This window comes from Dreissena polymorpha, chromosome 6 (genome assembly GCF_020536995.1).
Source record: "Dreissena polymorpha isolate Duluth1 chromosome 6, UMN_Dpol_1.0, whole genome shotgun sequence".
Classification (NCBI taxonomy): domain Eukaryota; kingdom Metazoa; phylum Mollusca; class Bivalvia; order Myida; family Dreissenidae; genus Dreissena; species Dreissena polymorpha.
The window spans coordinates 59432292-59454591 of NC_068360.1; the positions used below are offsets into that span (position 1 = coordinate 59432292).

The following is a 22300-nucleotide window of genomic DNA, read 5'->3' on the forward strand; positions in this document are numbered from 1 at the left end:
TGGTTAAAGATTTTTTGTTTCGCTATTGCCAACAGTATGTCAGTACTGTCACAGCTGTTGAATAACCTACTCAAACTCTTCTAAGGTTAGACCCAAGTTCACAAACTAATGCCCGAAACTGACAACTGCCATTTTCCATCACATATAGGAGAAAATGGACTTTCACCAGCCGGTAATCAAACCACCAATTTGTTGTACAGCCCTCTACCAATGGAGCTTGTAAGCTAGTTTAAGTTTGAAAAGGTGTTTTCATGACTCAGATCTGATCACATATGTACACATTGTTTCAGTTACAGCAAATAACAAGGGCTGTTTGTAAAACATGCATGCCCCCCATATGGGCTGTCCGTTGTAGTGGCAGCCATTGTGTGAATACGATTTTTGTCACTGTGACCTTGACCTTTGACCTAGTGACCTGAAAATCAATAGGGGTCATCTGCGAGGCACGATCAATGTACCTATGAAGTGTCATGATCCTAGGCAAAACCGTTCTTGAGTTATCATCCGAAAACCATTTTACTATTTCGGGTCACCGTGACCTTGACCTTTGACCTAGTGACCTCAAAATCAATAGGGGTCATCTGCGAGTTATGATCAATCTACCCATGAAGTTTCATGATCCTAGGCGTATGCATTCTTGAGTTATCATCCGGAAACCATTTTACTATTTCTGGTCAACGTGACCTTGACCTTTGACCTAGTGACCTCAAAATCAATAGGGGTCATCTGCAAGTCATGATCAATCTACCCATGAAGTTTCATGATCCTAGGCGTATGCGTTCTTGAGTTATCATTCAACAAGGGACAAAATTGTCACAAAACCAGGTTTTCATTGTGAAAAAAAAATCTGATAAAGGGAGAAAACTCAAACTGAACTTTTGAAATGAACAAACAAAATTAACCCCCTTTGTAAGTTTGTTTTAAAAAAAAATCTATTTTTAGTCATGGCGACCTTGACATTGGAGATATTGACGTGATTCTTTCGTGCGACACACCGTCCCATGATGGTGAACAAATGTGCCAAATGATTTTAAAATCTCACAATGAATGACATAGTTATGGCCAGGACAAGCTCATATATGGCCATTTTTGACCTTTGAACTCAAAGTGTGACCTTGACCTTGGAGATATCGACGTAATTTTTTCGCGCGACACACCGTCCAATGATGGTGAACAAATGTGCCTAATGATTTTAAAATCTGACAATGAACGACATAGTTATGGCCCGGACAAGCTTGTTCCGCCCGCCAGCCAGCCAGCCAGCCCGCCCGCATTCGCCAATCTAATAACGAGTTTTTTCCTTCGGAAAACCTGGTTAAAAACCATTTTAATATTTCGGGTTACCGTGACCTTGACCTTTGACCTAGTGACCTAAAAATCAATAGGGGTCATCTGCGAGTCATGATCAATGTACCTATGAAGTTTCATGATCCTAGGCCCAAGCGTTCTTGAGTTATCGTCTGACAACCACCTGGTGGACGGACCGACAGACCGACCGACATGAGCAAAGCAATATACCCCCTCTTCATCGAAGGGGGGCATAAAAATGTGTGTTGATTTTCATGTTCTTTATGTACTTTATTTGAAAGCATAACAACTTAACACTGAAATGTAGTACATTGTTTCAGATTATTCATGGGCCTTACTCTGTGAAAAGGGGGTTTAATGCATGTGCGTAAAGTGTCGTCCCAAATTAACTTGTGCAGTCCCCACAGGCTAATCAGAGACAAAACTTTCTGCTTTTACTATATTTTTCATTTAAAGAAAATCTCTTCTTATCAAAAATCCAGTTGATGTGAAAAGTGTTGCCCCTGAATAGCCTGTGCAGATTGCACAGGCTAATCTGGGACGACACTTTACGCACATGCATAAACCCAATTTTAACAAAGTGCAGCTCATATCTAGTATCAGTAGATACACACTTCCAGAAACCAAATAGCTTGACAGAAATGTTAAGGCAAAGTATTTGCATAGACTAGACTTATTTGGTTTCTAAAACATATTTCTGAGCTTTCTGGCACTGTATTTTAATCACATGTACATTAAAATTAATATCAAAACAAATAATTAAATAGCACAAAACATGAGTATTTGTACAAAAATGAGTGTCAGCCATGCATACTATTGCACCAATAAATGTATATGAGAATGTTTAGAAAAAAATGCATAATACACATAATGACACATACAGTGAAAAACAGAGTCAAACAACCACAATGCCATGGGGAACAAGAGCATCGCATAACGGGTGCCACGCTCGGCTGCGAAAGCTTGTCAGAATTTTTTACTTTTTTTTAGACATTGACCTTTGACCTAGTGACCCAAAATGGGTGTGGCATGTAGAACTCATCAAGGTGCATCTACATATGAAGTTTCAAAGTTGTAGGTGGAAGCACTTTAATTTTAGTGGCAATGTTAAGGTTTTTGTTAAAGTTTGATATTAGAGGTCACAGTGACCTTGACCTTTGACCTAGTGACCCAAAAATGAGTGTGGCATGTAGAATTCATCAAGGTGCAACTACATATGAAGTTTCAAAGTTGTAGGTGGAAGCACTTTGATTTTAGAGCCAATGTGAAGGTTTAAGCACTACGGCGGACGGTGGATGCAGACGAGCTGGCTAAGACAATAGCTCGGGTTTTCTCTGAAAACAGCCACGCTAATAAAATATTTTATAAATAAACTGTAATCCTATGTATAAGTTGATAGTACTTTATATTTGTAAGTCAATCTGAATCATAGCAAAAGTACAATATGTATATAAATTGTTTGTTCATTATTTACAATTAATTTCACAATTATGTAGATAAGCTGTGTTCACAAATTAACATAATGAAAATGCTTGTTAGAACAAATTTAAGTAAAATCATTTTGGTAAAGAAAAATGCTGATTCATAAAACATACATTTTGATTATAGTTCAGCACATAATATATATTATTAACTTTAGCTTGTAATCATTCTTTGTGAACAGTTTAGCATGGAAGAATGCACATAAAATTTAGTACTACTTGTAAAAGTATTTTACCCAGTACATTATCAACACACTGATATAGCTAACATGTAGTAACGACAATTAATAATTATGTCAAAAAAAGTAACTGTCATAAGAAAACTTTGTGTTACATAGAGCACTCATTTTGACACCCACATTATATCACGTAGAGACTTGCAAAATATATCACACTGCAAGAACTTGTAAGTGTACCCACAACACTATGCATTGCACTAGCGATAGTTTTAGTTCAATACACCAAAATCCTTATATGAATATCACAACTGCCAATCAATAACACAGTAAACCAACTCCTTTACCATTACACAGTTAACCAACTCCTTTAAACAACTTAAGGTATCATCTTTGTTTAGCCCGTGAGGACTACACTTTAGATAGATTTATTTCGGCAAGGAATGCATACATGGACATTCACAACATGTACAAAATATAAAAATATCACTTACATGAAGATAAATATACCATGACATACACACCAACACCAAGGATAACACAAAAATGAGTATACCCATATTTCCAGTGTGGTCCTTAAACTTTATGCACATGCATTAAGCCCAGTTTTTCAAGAGACTGGCACAATTATTATGGCCTTATAATTGAGGAGTAAACTTAAGAACAAATGTTTTATCCAATATATGAGCCTTGTTCTGCAAAAATGGGGCTTATGCAAGAGCGTAGATTGTCTCCCCAGTTTAGCCTGTGAAGTCCACGAAGGATCAGATACAACACTGCGTCTTTAATTGATTTTCACTTGAAGAGATTTCCTTAAAACAAAAAACACCACAAAGCCGAGAGTGTCGACCCTGACTGCAGAGACTAATCTGGGACGATACTATGCACCTGCATCGAACACTGTTTTCCCAAGCATGGTTCATATTCACTTATTCAATCCAACGTCAGTTGACAAGGTGATTTTACATCACAATTCCTGAGATAAAGGGTCTTGCGAACGCTGAACACTCAGGACCTCAGAACAGTTGGGTTTTGCCTATGGTTCCAGTCTGTAGCAGTATCAGCAGCACAAACAGTGACAGCACAACTATCGCTATCAGATACTTTGGTAGGATTGGAAAATGGAACAGCTTGGCCTATAAAGAACAGCACATCAGGCATGTTAACCCTTTGCATGCTGGGAAATTTGTCATCTGCTAAAATGTGGTCTGCTGAATTTCTAAAATTTGCATTTTCTTTGATTTTTTTTACACAATGCTATCAGAATAGCAAAGACTTTGGATCCTGATGAGACGCCACGTTCTGTGGCGTCTCATATGGATCCAAACTGTTTGCAAAGTCCTTCAAAATTCGGTCCCCGCACTGAAAGAGTTAAGATGTACACCAAATGTATCTTTTTTTTTAGTCTGCAACTTTAAAATACCTAACTTTAAAGATATTCTAATCTACCTATAATTACAAAGTACAAATGAATTGCTTTATTAATTAATTAGTCTTAATTACATGGGATTAACGTGAAATAGTCTTGGTAATAAGGCAATCACAATATTTAGTCACTAGTAATAAGGCTTTAACAATTTAAGTCTTATAAATACGGGTTTCATATTAATTAGCCAATAGTTATATAAGGCAATCCCCCATTCACATTAATAAGTCTAATAAATAAGGTATTCACATTGATAAGTCTCTAGTAATAAAGCATTTTCATTTTTAAAAGTTTCAAAAGTAAACATTTTCCATATCAGATACCTCAAGCAGCTTGCAAATAGAATCCCAAGTATACAGTAAAATGTCTTGGTTCTCAACTATAATTTTAGAAAAAGCAAATGTATTTCAACTACGATTATAGACTCATAACCAAAACTGACAGCTTTTTAATTATCTTTAACAGCTTACCCTTAGTCTTGCATGGAAGACAAAGTTGAGAAATGAGTCAAGTTCGAGAAGAGAGCAGTTCTTGTAGCCAAACACTCGAGTCTCAAGAGCTATTCTCTGGAAACGATTGCACGTCGAGTTCACTCTAGCAGCCTGTAGTAGACAATATTTATTTCAAATGTAACTTTTAGACTGGTATATAATGACAAACACATCTTTAAAAAAAAGTTTAAACAAGAAATGTTTCTTAAAGAAATAAAAATATAAAAGCCTTAACAATACACATATCAAACAAAATTAAAATATACACATTTTTAATCTGAATATTTAAAATTTAAAAAAATGTGATTTTTTTTTTCTTCAATGTTTATACTAAAAAGTGCATAACTTCAGTTCGTGGTTCACTTTGAAGTGACATTAAAATATGACATGTTACTTCAAATCACAAAACAAAAACATGAATAAAATAAAACAAATCTGACAAAAATAAATTTGCAAATAAAATCCATGGAGAAAAACACAAAAGAATATATTGATCGCTATTGCCCAATAATCAAAACCATCCTCACATACAAATGAGCCTCGTTCAGAGAAATTCAGGCTTGATGCATGTTAGTTAAGTGTCATCCCACATTAGCCTGTGAATTTTGCACAGGCTTATTAGGGATGACACTTTCCACTTTAAGGAAAGTATTGATTAAAAGAGATATATTCTTAACATAAATCCATTTTAGGCTGAAAGTTTCATCCTAATTAGCCTGTGGGAACTGCACAGGCTAATCTGGTATGACACTTTATACACATGCATTTCATAAATTAATATTGAACATGTGACCACACATCTGCATTACTGTGAACATGTGACTACACACCTCCATTACTGTGAACATGTTACCACCCACATAATTACAGCGAACAAGTGACCCCACACCTGCATTACTGTGAACATGTGACCACAAACCTGCATTACAGTGAACATGTGATCACCCACCTGCATTACAGTGAACATGTGACCACAAACCTGCATTACAGTGAACATGTGACCACTCACTTGCACTACATTGATCATGTGACCACATACCTGCATTTCAGCGAACATGTGACCACACACCTGCATTACAATGAACATGTGACCACACACCTGCATTGCAGTGAACATGTGACCACACACCTACATTACAGCGAACATGTGACCACACACCTGCATTACTGTGAACATGTGACCACCCACATAATTACAGTGAACATGTGACCACACACCTGCATTACTGTGAACATGTGACCACCCACATAATTACAGCGAACATGTGACCACACACCTGCATTACAGCGAACATGTGACCACACACCTGCATTGCAGTGAACATGTGACCACCCACATAATTACAGTGAACACGTGACCACACACCTGCATTAATGTGAACATGTGACCACACACCTGCATTACAGCGAACATGTGACCACACACCTGCATTACTGTGAACATGTCACCACCCACATAATTACAGTGAACATGTGACCACACACCTGCATTACTGTGAACATGTGACCACCCACATAATTACAGTGAACATGTGAACACACACCTGCATTACTGTGAAAATGTGACCACCCACATAATTACAGTAAACATGTGATCACCCACCTGCATTACAGTGAACATGTGACCACAAACCTGCATTACAATGAACATGTGACCACACACCAGCATTGCAGTGAACATGTGACCACACACCTGCATTACAGCGAACATGTGACCACACACCAGCATTGCAGTGAACATGTGACCACACACCTGCATTACAGCGAACATGTGACCGAACACCTGCATTACATTGAACATGTGACCACTCACTTGCATTACAGCGATCATGTGACCACACACCTGCATTATACTGAACATGTAACCACCTACCTGTATAACCATGAACAAGTGACCACACACATAATTACAGTGAACATGTGACCACACACCTGCATTACTATAAACAATCGACCACCTACCTGCATGAGAGGCAGAGACAGGATGATGAACCACACCACAGGGTAGAAGGCTCGGTACACCCACACTTTGTAGTGGTCGTTCTTGTTGAGTACCAGGATGCTCACTCCTGCATAGACACAGGGGAAGGTACAAGACTGTGATGTTTTGGGCAACTAAGTATTTTTATGATTATTTTCTATCAAATAAATCTGGATTTTTGTCATATCATGACTTTTGTCACATAAACAGGTTTATAAGTATTTCCTATCTAAAATTGTAATCTTTGCAACTATCAAACATATTTCATATCTATGGTGGTGACCTTTACAAATATCATACATATTTCTAAGCTATGATTGTAAGCTCTGCAAATATAATACATATTTTCTTTAGTGTTTTTGTCCCCATCATTTTGGGAATGGGGTCAGCGCCCTTTAGACCTGGAAAAATCGCGGTGATTTGCAGTATATTTTTTAAGTTGCGTATTTAATTTTGTGTAAACAAAAACTTTAAAGTTGATAATAATGGTTTTCAATATTATATTTAATAAGTTCAACCCGTTGAGCTGCATGGGGAATTTAACTAAATGTTGCATTTTATTTACACAATTGTTTTTTCTTGGAAAACTTCATTTAAGTATTTGAGGCAGTCATTTGGAAAAAAATAAACTTTTTGACATTGAAAATGGGGCCGAATCCCTCTCCCCCGCCCCCCGCCCCCCCCCCCCCCCTATTTTATCCCCAAAAAGCACTGTCCTACCTATGATGGTGAGCTCTGCAAATATCACAGAGACCAGGGCCGTCATCCTGGCTATGGGTCCATTCAGAATGCTCAGGTTGGTCTTCACTGACACTATATTCTGAAGAAAATATATGTTTTAATTTTTTAAATAATCAAAAGTGGTTGAGGAAAACATTAAGGGGTGTTCTAAATTAAATGAATTTCACGATCAGGTTAATATTATGCAGAGTCAATCAAAATAAAAAAATCCATGAAATTATGTGTCCATGAAATAGGAAACTTTCTTGAAAAACCACAACATTTCATGCCAACACATATAAGCTATTGTGCTTTGTTTTGTACAGCTTGAATTTTTAACAACACAAAACTATAGGATGCCAAACAAAATCATCATGGGCAATAAAACAACAACTTTTCAAATGAACTTTATATTACAGTCATTGATGAAATAAAATGAGAGTGGTGTAGTGGATATTATGTCTGCCAAGCAATCAGGAGGCCTAGGGTTTGATCTCCAATTTTGTTGTTCTTATCATTTCCTCAATATTCACCAAGTACTGGTTCATCCCAGGAAATGGACACAGAAATGTCTCAATATGCCTGAGGCTTTGGACTCAATCAAGCCACAATAAATATTATTTAAAATTAAATAAGTTTAACAAACAAAAGAAATTGAGCCATGCTCATAAAACACAAGGTGTAATGCATAGATGTGGGTGTAATGCATAGTTGTGGGTGTAATGCATAGTTGTAATTTGTAGTCGTAGACTAGCCTAAGAGCTCCAGATAAGGTTTCGGGTCAATTAGTTTTCATTACAAGATTTTTTTCGCATTTTTTTCTCCAAAATTCATCATTTTCTTTTTTTTTTCTTACGATGAAAAATATATAATAACAATGCTGCATAAAATACAGTCTGAAACAATTTATTGTCATCTTTCTCTACACTTGCATCATCATCATCATCATCATCGATTTCCACATGTGGCGATGTAGCAGAAAGTGTTTTATTTACAGATTCTCTATGTTCTGCACTTTTATTGTGCTTGACTTTGGTGTCTCTTTGAGTGTAAATGTTGCGCGAGTCCTCTCTTGCCCAGGCAGATGCCACATTGTGTTTAATACAAGCAGAAAATTTCAAATGAATATCGGCATCCGAGCCTTCAATCTGTAATCAGGGAAAGTCAATTTTCCATGCCGTGATCTGTTTTTGCGTTATATCGCGATGTTTGGGTTTGGAGATCTCGATTCCACCTCTTCAACCGCTTTTGACACAATATAAGATAATAGACTGCCAACAATAGACTTCGGACTTTGTTCTTGCCGCGAAATGAAACTGAGCATACATGGCGCTGTCACAGAATGAAGTTTCTGTTGAACTTGTCCACACTTTGCAGCCGCCATGTTTAATTTTGTAAAAAGAAGAGCGGAAATAGAAATGCGAATATTATTCATTCCAATCAACTTATGCACAGATCCGGTATCAGAAATCTCATTATTATTTAACTTTGGCTGCGCAGAACTCAGAAATTCCGTACGATCAAACGGCCGGTCATAATTCGGATCCATCCGTCTCAATTCGTTTTGATAAGATGGATTTTGATTTTCTTTTTGTTTTTCTTTAAAAAACAAATTGTAATAACGATAAAATGATGCTTATCTGGAGCTCGGTAGCCTGTGCAATCACCACAGGCTGATTAGGGAGGAAACTTTTCGCCTAAACTGGATTTTAAATAAGAGGACACTTCCTTCAAACAAAAACTATCAATAAAGCGGAAAGTGTTGTCCCTGAATAGCCTGTGTGGACTGCACAGGCTAATATGTGAGGACTCTTTAGGTTCATGCATACAATCTTGTTTTCCCAAAGCGATGCTTAATTTCTTTAAGTTCTATAAGTTTATGTTAAAACTATTAACTTTATAAATACGCGTATACATTTAGCCTTTTTTGTTCAGAGTGTAACTAAAATCAGAATTTCTCAGATCAAAATCAAAATCAGAATTTCAATGCACCTTCATGGCGGTTTTAAGATCTATGGACTTCTCCTGCAGTTTAAAGGCGATACCCCGTACATAAAACAGGATCATCTGGCACTGAGTGAAGTAGTTGGTAACCACCGCTACAAATATGGAGTTCACGATGGACATCCCTACCAGCTCAATACAGAACAGGAACCAGTGTAACAACGGCCTGAAATGTATACCGATTCTTTCAGTGTTGTTGTGTATAAATTGTAAGAGTTTTAAATGATGAGTTTTCAAAACAACAATTTTTTCCAGAATTCAAAGTGCATACTTATGCCAGAAACTAACAATAATCCTACTTGAATCAGAGGTAGGGGCAAATGCCACAGGAATAATGTGAGCCGTGTTCTGGGAAAACTGGGCTTAATGCATGTGTGTGAAGTGTCGTCCCAGATTAGCCTGTGCAGTCTGCACAGGCTAATCAGGAACGAGACGACACTTAACGTCTAAATTGGATTCTTGCTAAGAAGAGACTTCATTTAAACAAAAATGTCATAAAAGCGGAAAGTAATGTCCCTAATCTGGGAAGACACTTTACGCACATGCATTATGCCCAGTTTTATCAAAACAACACTCAATGTCATCACCAATCCCCCAAAAAATTATATACATGCTTGAAATCGAAGAAGCCATCTTCAAATTTGTAGTACAACACTTGACCAATTGAGCTAGCTGACCTTTAACCCAAGAATTTGCAAAGATTTAATGTCCGAATACTTCATATGAAATTTATTATGATAATAATTAGCTGGTCTGCACAGACTGATCAGGGACAACCTTGACCCTTTTTATGGAATTTTTCGTATGCGTTTAAAGGAAGTCTCTTCTAAACAAAAAAAGGCGGGGAGTGTAGTCCCTGATTAGACTATACGAACTTTACGCACATTCATTAACCCTTTCAGTGCTGGAACCAAATTTTAAAGGCCTTTGCAAACAGTTTGGATCCAGATGAGACGCCACAAACCGTGGCGTCTCATCAGGATCCAAACTGTTTGCTATTCTGATAGTATTCTTTGAAAAAAATCGAAGAAAATGCTAATTTTAGAAATTCTGCAGACGACATTTTAGCAGATGACAAATTTCCCAGCATGCAAAGGGTGAAGCCAATGTTCACAGGGCATGACTCAAATACTTTAAATGGAAGGTGCTAACTAAAGGCCCCCACACAAACTGTGAATGCAGAGAATGGTAGTTGCTATCTACATGAACCCACCCTGTCTTCACAAAGAATGCAAGCTTGGGAAAATCATAAGCCCATTCATAGAGTCCCTGCATCGCTAGTGTGATCAAGATCCATGCTGCCCCAACTATAAAGAAACCTCTGAAAATAAAGAAACAACAAAATTGATTTAATCATATACATATGACAATAATTGATTTGAAATTCAGGAAGTACAAAGCAACAACAGGAAATTAAGCAAGTAGGACAAAGATAACAAATGCTCTTGTATGTATTATAAGTTCCTTTTTTGGTATTATTGAATTTTTCCCAATAAGAGACTGTATTAGTTATTTTCTGGGTTTGTTCCAGTCAACGAGCAAGTCACACTCCACACATTGCCAACATAATAATTGCAATAAAAGTGATTCTGTTACATTTCACTCATTAAAAAACATCTTTTCACTCATTTTAACTAACATCAATCAAAGAAACACAAATATTTAGCCATTGTGTATTAAATATTTTAATAGTTCCTTAAACAAGAACTTTAAAAATGTTCTATCATATTTTTTCTCAAACGAAGAACATAGACCAGTTTTTCATCAGCTGATCATGTTAATTAGATATGAGCTCACTCTGGTAAAACAGGCTTTAATGCATGTGCCTAAAGTGTCATCCAAGACAGGGCCCTCAATCCATTTTAGGGGAAGCGGGTCGCTACCCATAGCAGGGGGAATTTTCGCTGCGTTTCCCTTTTTGGGGGATTTTTTACTTACTATCTAATTATTACATTTGTACATGTTTGCACTATATTCATTGCTTATTTCATAATTTAGTATGTTTGACAAGATTAAATTAAACAAGGGCTGTTTGTAAAACATGCATGCCCCCCATATCAGTTGTAGTGGCAGCCATTGTGTGAATACGTTTTTTGTCACTGTGACCTTGACCTTTGACCTAATGTAAGTTATCATCCGGAAACCATTGTACTATTTCGAGTCTCTGTGACCTTGACCTTTGACCTAGTGACCTGAAAATCAAAAGAAGTCATCTGCCAGTCATGATCAAGGGGGAAGTGAGAGGGGGGTATAATGTGGGGTGGGGTAATTTATTAGATGTTTAAAAAAAAATTGGGGGGGAGGCCGGGGGGGGGGGGGGGGGTTGTGAGAGGGGGTATAATGTGGGGTGTGGTAATTAATTAGATGTTTAAAAAAAATAAAATTGGGGGGGCCGGGGGGGGGGGAGTAGGGGGGTGAGAGGGGGGTTATAATGTGGGTCGTGGTAATTTATTAGGTGTTTAAAAAAAAACAATTTGGCGGGGGGTGGGGGGTAGGGGGTGAGAGGGGGGTATAATGTGGGTTGTGGTAATTTATAAGATGTTTAAAAAAAAAATTGGGGGGGGGGGTTGGGGGGGTAGGGGGGGTGAGAGGGGAGTGAGAGGGGGGTATAATGAGGGGTGTGGTAATTAATTAGATATTTAAAAAAAAATGGGGGGTGGGGGGGGTTGGGGGGTGGTAGGAGGAGTTGGGTGGGGGAGTGGGAGGGGGGTATAATGTGTGTGTGGTAATTTATTAATGTTTAAAAAAAAATTGAGGGGGGTGGGGGGTGAGAGGGGGTATAATGTGGGGTTTTGTAATTTATAGATGTTTAAAAAAAATGGGGGGGGGGTAGGGGGGTGGGGGGTGAGAGGGGGTATAATGTGGGGTGTGGTAATTAATTAGATGATGTTTAAAAAAAAAATTGGGGGTGAGGTTGGGGGGGGGATTCTGGTAGGGGCGTGGGGTATTGTTTGGGTGGAATCCATTGTGGTATTCAGGTAAGTGTTGTTTTGTCAAAGTAATAATAAAATGTGATCATAAAAAATAACAAATGATCTCACACTGACATGAACAAAGATCCTCTATTTATTAAACATGAAATTTAAACGTATTGCATTTGTTTCCCCTGTATATAAGAAAGATATAATAGTGTATTACCTCCCCTGTCCTGCTTATATTTATATTAATCAACAAAATTAAACATTAACACAATATTTAATATACAAAATATACAAAAAATCTTATATTCTGATAATATTTTTACTGATCCACTTTATTTTACTCAAAGGATGATGTTTCATTTGACTGATAATTATAGATTTAGGATAACAGACCAGTTGCTTCAGTTATATTGTTCAGAGTTCGCCCTGTTGGCCGCGTGTGTGTTCTTGAGTTATCATTCAAAAACCATTTTACTATTTCGGGTCACCGTGACCTTGACCTTTGACCTACTGACCTCAAAATCAATAGGGGTCATCTGCGAGTCATGATCAATTTACCTATGAAGTTTCATGATCCTAGGCCCAAGCGTTCTTGAGTTATCATCCGGAAACCACCTGGTGGACAGACCGACATGAGCAAAGCAATATACCCCCTCTTCTTCGAAGGGGTGCATAAATAGAATTTAGATATTATAATCATGAGACATCTATCTATAAAAAAATAAAAAAAAATTTTTTTTTTTTTTTTAGGGGGAATTTTTCCCCCAAAAAGGGGAAAAAAGTGGATTTGACAGATTGAGGGCCCTGCAAGATAAGCCTTTGTAGTCCTCACAGGTAAATCAGGGGCAACATTTCCGCTTGTATAGTAGTATTTGTTTAACTTCTAAGCAAAAATCCAGATTAGGCTGAAGGTGTCCTTCCTGATAAGCCTGTGCAGACTGCAGAGGCTATTCTGGAATGACACTTTAATTAGGCACATGCATTAAAGCCTTGGTTACCCAGATCAAGGCTCATCTGTATTCTTGGATACCAATTATCCCTCGTCCTTGCACCAAACATACCTCATGTTTCTAATGAGTTTTTGCTGTGAGGCAGATCTGGAATGAAGAGGACTGGCTTGCAGAAACACCTGTAACAGAATCCATGGTGATAAAAACTAATGAATACTTCCATAAACTAACTTAAACGTTCATAAACAACAATTTGGTGTTCTATTGTATAGATCTATAAAACATAAACAATAACTATAAAACGTTGGATATATCTTCAAGCATTTTTTTTTTAGAGTTTCCCATTTATACATTGGAACAGAACCTCTTTGGGGTACAAAGTTTTTAATTTAGATAAAAGATGAAATTCCAATTTTCTGCTTACATTTTCCATCAATGCATACAGGTGTTCATTTTCCTGCACACGGAAATGCACCAGTCCCATCATGAAGGCCACAAAATGGAGACTGTTGGGAACAACGTAAGTCGTGATTATGTGTTCACAAGCCATCGGGTAAACTTCTTTTGATCTCGTGAGATTCTCAGCAAGGGCTATGACCTCCGCTGGCGCTATTGTTATGATGGGATAGGCCCCGGGGGTCGTAAGATTGTGTACGGGGCCTGCCGTTGTTGTGATAGGGGTTGTTGCAACCTTGAAGAGGAATACAGAAATAAATGAATACAATTTTAATAAGCTTTGCTCTGGGAAAACAGGACTTAATGCATGTGCAGACTTCCTTTAAAGAAAAATTCCATAAAAGCCGACAGTGTCGTCCCTGACTGATGATACTTTACATACATGTATTAAACCCCCTTTTCCAAGAGTGAGGCTTAAATATATTTATACACACTGACCAAACTTCATCAGGTCCTTACCACTTTGTCAGCTAAAATGTATGTCCAAGGGCAGATAACTTGAATAGTGGATCACTTGGGATGGAAAGTGTCATGACTATCTACACGTCATGGTGGTGACATATTTGAATTTGTAATTCCATGGATTGAGAAATGTGCAAGTAGTTTGCTCCACAGACATTTAATGCGGACAAACCAACTGACAAACCAACCAACTGACAAAATAATTCCCATTTCACTCCCTCCCTGAAGGGGTATGAAACAAAATGTGTCCCACAGGTGTTATGATTTACTTTACATTCAGGAGTTGTATAAGTTTGATCTCTAATAGCAGCATAATAATGACTACTCAAGAGACAAGAATTGTTTTTTAGGAAAGAGATAAACTCAGAAAAGCTTAAGAATTTTACAGATTGCAACCCACTACACAAATAACTGAAGTAACTGAAATAAACAAGAGCACCGCATAACAGCTGCCAACGCTCAGTTGCGGGTGCAGTTTTGAACAAGGGCTGTTTGTAAAACATGCATGCCCCCCATATGGGCTGTCCGTTGTAGTGGCAGCCATTGTGTGAATACGATTTTTGTCACTGTGACTTTGACCATTGACCTAGTGACCTGAAAATCAATAGGGGTCATCTGCATGTCACGATTAATGTACCTATGAAGTGTCATGATCCTCGGCAAAAGCGTTCTTGAGTAATCATCCGAAAATCATTTTACTATTTCGGGTCACTGTGACCTTGACCTTTGACCTTGTGACCTCAAAATCAATAGGGGTAATCTGCAAGACATGATCAATCTACCTATGAAGTTTCATGATCCTAGGCGTATGCATTCTTGAGTTATCATCCGAAAACCATTTTACTATTTCAGGTCACCGTGACATTGACCTTTGACCTAGTGACCTCAAAATCAATAGGGGTCATCTGCGAGTCATGATCAATCTACCCATGAAGTTTCATGATCCTAGGCGTATGCGTTCTTGAGTTATCATCCGGAAACCATTTTACTATTTCGGGTCACCGTGACCTTGACCTTTGACCTAGTGACCTCAAAATCAATAGGGGTCATCTGCAAGTCATGATCAATCTACCCATGAAGTTTCATGATCCTAGGCGTATGCGTTCTTGAGTTATCATTCAAAAACCATCTTACTATTTCTGGTCACCGTGACCTTGACCTTTGACCTAGTGACCTCAAAATCAATAGGGGTCATCTGCGAGTCATGATCAATTTACCTATGAAGTTTCATGATCCTAGGCCCAAGCGTTCTTGAGTTATCGTCTGACAACCACCTGGTGGACGGACCGACTGACAGACCGACATGAGCAAAGCAATATACCCCCTCTTCTTCGAAGGAGGGCATAATAAATGAAAGCCTGTCAGAATTTGTTTAGAGGTCACAGTGACCTTGACCTTTGACCTAGTGACCAGAAAATGGGTGTGGCGTGTAGAACTCATCAAGATGCATCTACATATGAAGTTTCAAAGTTGTAGGTGGAAGCACTTTGATTTAAGAGCCAATGTAATGGTTTTATCACGGCGGACGGCAGATGCCAGACGGCAAACTGGCTATGACAATTCCTTGGGTTTTCTCCAAAAACAGCCAAGCTAAAAATCATGATTTTAAGTGTGGCTGTGTTAATTACCTTGGTATGCTAGGAAACAGAACAAGAAATGTGTCCACACAACAAGGATGCCCCCAACTGTAACTTTGTCACTACATAAAAGCATAACTGTGTAAATGTTTTTGAGATATACATCGCGTTTATTTTATTAAACTATTTGTTTGCTGCTAGCAGGTGCTCAATATTGAAATTTTGTTGTTTGTTTCATATGTCATCTGCTGCAGTTTGTAGATGTTTTTTTCTGCCAATTCTTTGCATTTTTGGTGAAGATCGAATGAAAACTGCTTGAAATAGAGAGCGGACACCATGCTGAATGTTTAATGCTATTTAGCAAGAAAATTAAACACAGACACACTGATTTCAAGCAAATACAAGCAAAATGAATTGGAAATGAGCCTCGCAATTGGAAAATGGGGCCTCATGCATGTGCGTAAAGTGTCGTTCCAGATTAGCCTTTGCAGTATGCACCGGCTCATCGGAAACAACACTTTCCACTTTTATAGGATTTTTCGTTTCATAGATGTCTCTTCTAAGCAAAATTTAGTATACGCCAAAAGTGTTGTCCCCTATTACCCTGTGCGGACTGCCAAGGCTAATTTAAGAGGAAACTTCATGCACATGCAATAGGCCCCATTTTTCCAGAGAAAGGCACTAATAATCTGAATATCTGTTCACCTGAGTGTCCTTGTAGATATTGAGTTTCCACTGACAGGCAACGATCTCGTAGCAGTAAGTATAGAACAACATGACAACGATGAACATTGGGTACACGGTGTTGAGAACCTTCCACCCTACACTGCCACTGTTCACGTACTCCCGGCCAAAACCTCGCCAGCCAATCTAAAAATAGAAGGATACCATGGTATATCACAAGGAAAACATAAGTGTGGACATTCCATCTCTGTCTAAGCTTAAGTGGGAAAATGGCAATGCTAGGTTAACGTTGCATACATATAATTTTATTTTACAGGGCCTAGAAAACCCTACCCACAAGTCTTGGCGAGTTCTTAAGGCTAACAAGCCAAGCAACAAATATGCACTATACATCTCTCTTTGTCCCATAATTTTTGCTTTTTTTTTTTCATAACTTCAGCAAACCACAGAAAACTGCTGAAATCAACACAAAACATCAAATTATGTCATGAAAATAAACAAAGTTATGTCACTATTAAGCGCATCCTTGCTGTATTTGGTAATGTTGGATCTACCAAGCTTTATCAAAAGAGGTCTTAATTTTGTATTTCGGTATGATAATGGGAAAAAAAATTACTATCAAACTAATTAATGTTTCCTGATTCCTACAAGTCATGTCTAAGGACAATATTGTGAAACCAATATTACTTTCACGACACTAGCTTTCTTGTGGGTCCACTCAATCACAAAATTGAATGTCCAACGAATGTTTATGTTCCAATTCCTATATCAGACATTATCTAATAATCAATAATTTAAGATTCAACAAAAAAGCCAGATTTTACAAATCCTAGAAATTGTGTGCCTTAAAAAGTAAGTAGAAAATAAAACAAAGGTGTGAAAAAGTTGTTTAAGTTGTATTTTAATTCTCGTCTCATCATATACTTGTCAGACTGGCTTACAGAATTTTGTTCATGTTATTTTATTATCATTTAAACAAATCATTGATGATCTAGTTCGAAGACCAAGCGAAAACCAGATATTAAGATTATTTTTATAAGTGAATTGAAATTTCAATACCATTTTTCAAATATTAGGATTAATAATAAGTTGTCCAAATATACCCTTATACATGCCATAATTTTTCAGACCAATTCCGGGACGTTGAGTGAAATTGTCCGGGACTTTTGCCGATTCTCCGGGACATGTATAAAATGTAGCGATATTTATAGACATATGCATTTTTGGTACGTATTTTTTTGTTTCGCATCGTTAATTGCAAAAGTTCGAAAGCCTATCCGAAATACACTTGATCTATTAACGTCAAATTAAACATTACTACTTCCGTTACTAGATACAAGCCACGTGTTTTCAGTGTAAGCGTTCTAAACATAGATGGTGACGTCACTGCGTTATTGTTATTATGACCGGTGTGTAACGCGCAGTTGTTGATACGCCTTTATTCATTTATAACATTTATATATATGCTTGCTTTTTTACTCAACTTCTTTGTCGGTTAAACGTGCGAACATAAACTGCTTTTAATTTTTTACTCAGCGATGTTGGACTTCAGATGTGTGAACAACTATCCTTTGCCCTTACGCAGCGGGAAATAATGACGTAGTAGATTAAAGTCAATTAACAACCACATTAAACAATGCCACCTTTTCGGTTTGACTGCGAACTTGAGACAATCGATATGATAACAGGACCCCTGTTAATTGATCGATTTTGACACGTAGCGTAGTCTGCCTATTCGGGTAGGCATTGTCATGGAGACGCTGCAGATATACACAGATTCGAGGTGCAGTTAAGCCTAAGATAAGGTACATGTATATATGGATTTTGTAAATTCCGGGACATTTGACAGATTTCCGGGACAGCGGGACAAGTTCTTCATTTCCGGGACTGTCCCGGACAATCCGGGACGTATGGCATGTATGTATACCCTCCTCCCACTGGCCAAATGATAACCATGATAAGAAATTACTACACAATACTACTACCACAAGAAGACTATGAGCTTTCATAAATTGTGTTCAATGACCAGACATCTGCATAAACATGTGGTTTATGACATCATGTTGTTAATTATTTTTTGACAGCACTGTATCTGATCATAACCAGATAATGGGTTTTTGCTGAACACAATTTAACCTCATATCTATCATATGATAGTTATTATTGATATTATTGTTAGGTATTTGATTAAACACCGCACTTAAGATGCTTAAACAAGAGTGTCAAAATTGGTGCAAACAATTGAATAAAGACAAGTACTTAAATCAAGAAAAATCATTAAATATTTTGCCATTTAACATGGGAAGTACATTGTATATATTAACTGCTAATTCTGACGATGTAATCTTGTATTAACAAAATTGTTACATCATCGCTTGTTCCAAAGCGTAAAGGGTTGAATTTAAATGCTGCGTTGCTTGGAAAAATAATTAAGAAGGAGCATCACACTCAGCCTTGTTCTTGAGTTTGTTTAAGTCACGTGACATCGCGCCTAATTTTGGCTTATTGTGAAAAGGGTCTTTTAGAAAGCATATGAACACTTTGTCTGTCAGATAAATATAAGTGTGTGGACAGACATCCATATCAAGTCCAGTTAAGTTGCAGTTGGGCAATTGAGTTAAATGAGGAAGGGTTCAATTGTTATTGTGGTGGGGCTGACAGTGGTTGGTACAATAGCTTCTCACCTAGGCGACCCACGTTCAATCCCCTTGCCCACAAGCACATGAGTTTGTATGGTGGTGCTCTGGGTACTTCAGCTTTACCCCACAACGCATGGCCACACAAAAAAGCTATTAAAACAAAATCTGTCAAAAAATACTTGGAAATTGAATTTGAATTTAACTCAAACTTTGTCCCAATTTGTGTGAGTCAAAATGTAGATAATAAAGTAGGAGTGCTGGGCCACAATCCAGTTCCTCATTTAATACAGCCTCAGGCGCTGAAAGGACCTCATAAACTTCTAAATACACACACATATAATTGTGGTGTATACATACAAACATGAGCAGTCTCCAGTAGGGCCGCAACACCTGTCTCTTGCACCTCTTCAGGTGTGTTGTGGTCAGGTTGAAACTCTCCTCACCACTAAGGTCTGCAATCTGCAATCAGAAGGCATACTCATGGCTTCTGGATTGATGTACAGGTCAATCTCATATTTTTCTTTTCATATAACATACAATTGGGCAGTGCTCTGTGAAAAAGGGGTCTAATGCATGTGCGTAAAGTGTCATCCCAGATTAGCCTGTGCAGTCCACACAGGCTAATCAGGGATGACACATTCCTTTTTGATATTTTTCATTTGAAGAAAGTCTTGTCTTAGCAAAAATCCAGTTTAAGCGGAAAGTGTGGTCCCTGATTAATCTGGGACAACACTTTACCACAAGCATGAAACCCCCTTTTGACAGAGCACGGCCCATTTACTTTTTGTGGGAATTCTGAACGCTATCCAGTGTTTATTCATTAGTGGAGGCTGATGCAATAGTCTTTATGTCTAATCATAGTCAAGAATTATAGTCCCATGCAAGATGTTCATTGGTCATTGGAACTAAGTGTTTGATATAACTGTTTTATATCAATATAAATTTACCAACCACGCTTTCATTTGCCAACAGAGTCAAGTGGAGTTAGTGGACGCAAGTTCATCCTAAAGGTCAACATTATTCCAACCTGATGAGTTGTAAAACTGTTGTCATTTATTGCAAATTTTTGCATTATTGTCTTATGAAATGAGTGTGAATTATTGTAATAACTGAGCTTTCCATTTCATTCATATTTCATACTACCTCATGGTTTGTTCTGTTTGTAAAAATATTCTCATTGGTTTGTTAAGGTCTTTCCGTCAATGGACTCGAACAATCAAAAACACTGCACCTGAGATTAAGCAAAAAACTCAGATGCCTGGCTAAGATAAACACTGTCTGTCTCCAATTTCTATATTTTTTTAAGTCTTTTTGAATAGGATTAGCTTAAGTCCAATATTTTTTTGCAATTAAGTGTACAATTTTTATTTTTTTAATATTGCAAGTTTATAACAAAAATTATATATTAAAACTTACAACACCGAAGCTATTGTGTACAACACCATCTCCTTTAAAATAGTAATTTGAATCAACAAAATATGTGACCTTTCATTATTAATTTTTAAACCAGCTTAACTTTTTTGATAAATCACAGCCTGATTACAGACCAAATATGTTGTATGGTCAGAGAGACACCTTGAGACTAATTCTTATAGCTGATCAGACACGTGTGAGATGAGAAACACACTGCTAGTCTATAGTTAGGTCAATCACTTTAACACACTGCTATGTTTATAGTTAGGTCAATCACTTTAACACACTGCTAGTCTATAGTCAGGTCAATCACTTTAACACACTGCTATGTTTATAGTTAGGTCAATCACTTTAACACACTGCTATGTTTATAGTTAGGTCAATCACTTTAACACACTGCTATGTTGATAGTTGGGTCAATCACTTTAACACACTGCTATGTTGATAATTGGGTCAATCACTTTAACACACTGCTATGTTTATAGTTAGGTCAATCACTTTAACACATTGCTATGTTTATAGTTAGGTCAATCACTTTAACACACTGCTATGTTTATAGTTAGGTCAATCACTTTAACACACTGCTATGTTTATAGTTAGGTCAATCACTTAAACACACTGCTATGTTGATAGTTGGGTCAATCACTTTAACACACTGCTATGTTTATAGTTAGGTCAATCACTTTAACACACTGCTATGTTTATAGTTAGGTCAATCACTTTAACACACTGCTATGTTTATAATTAGGTCAATCACTTTAACACACTGCTATGTTTATAGTTAGGTCAATCACTTTAACACACTGCTATGTTTATAGTTAGGTCAATCACTTTAACACACTGCTATGTTTATAGTTAGGTCAATCACTTTAGCACACTGCTATGTTTATAGTTAGGTCAATCACTTTAACACACTGCTATGTTTATAGTTAGGTCAATCACTTTAACACACTGCTATGTTTATAGTTAGGTCAATCACTTTAACACACTGCTATGTTTATAGTTAGGTCAATCACTTTAACAATCAGTGATGAGACCTCTTATAGCTGATTAGAAAGGTCTGACGTCACAAAAGCAGTGTAATGTCTTATAATTAGGTTAATCACCCAAATAAAAGCAGTGTAATGTCTTATTATAAGGTTAATCACTCAAATAAAAGCAGTGTAATGTCTTATTATAAGGTTAATCACTCAAATAAAAGCAGTGTAATGTCTTATAATTAGGTTAATCACCCAAATAAAAGCAGTGTAATGTCTAATTATAAGGTTAATCACTCAAATAAAAGCAGTGTATGATTTATAATAAGGTTAATCACTCAAACAAAAGCAGTGTAATGTTTGATAATTAGGTTAATCACCCAAATAAAAGCAGTGTATGTTTTATAATAAGGTTAATCACCCAAACAAAAGCAGTGTAATGTTTTATAATAAGGTCAATCACCCAAATAAAAGCAGTGTAATGTTTTATAATAAGGATAATCACCAAAATAAAAGCAGTGTATTGTCTTATAAAAAGGTAAATCACTCAAATGAAAGCAGTGTCATGTCTTATAATACGGTTAATCACTCAAACAAAAGCAGAGTTATGTCTAAAAATGAGGTTAATCACCCA

The 22300-nt window shown here is 37.2% G+C and overlaps 1 protein-coding gene across 3 annotated transcripts in view; it reads right to left on the reverse strand.

Annotated features, from left to right (window-relative positions):
• Positions 1–2011: 2011 nt before the first annotated feature.
• The window catches only part of LOC127835188 (uncharacterized), a 51336-nt gene continuing 31047 nt past the window's right edge, over positions 2012–22300 (reverse strand). For all 3 annotated transcript variants that reach the window (XM_052361498.1, XM_052361497.1, XM_052361499.1), the window contains 10 exons: positions 19634–19735; positions 16659–16823; positions 13883–14149; positions 13570–13637; positions 10801–10908; positions 9576–9753; positions 7584–7683; positions 6845–6951; positions 4862–4993; positions 2012–4101 (listed from right to left, as the gene is read on the reverse strand). In XM_052361498.1, the coding sequence (XP_052217458.1) occupies positions 3982–4101; positions 4862–4993; positions 6845–6951; positions 7584–7683; positions 9576–9753; positions 10801–10908; positions 13570–13637; positions 13883–14149; positions 16659–16823; positions 19634–19735 (1347 nt within the window). In that variant the 3' untranslated portion in view covers positions 2012–3981. The remainder of the gene's footprint in view (positions 4102–4861; positions 4994–6844; positions 6952–7583; positions 7684–9575; positions 9754–10800; positions 10909–13569; positions 13638–13882; positions 14150–16658; positions 16824–19633; positions 19736–22300) is intronic.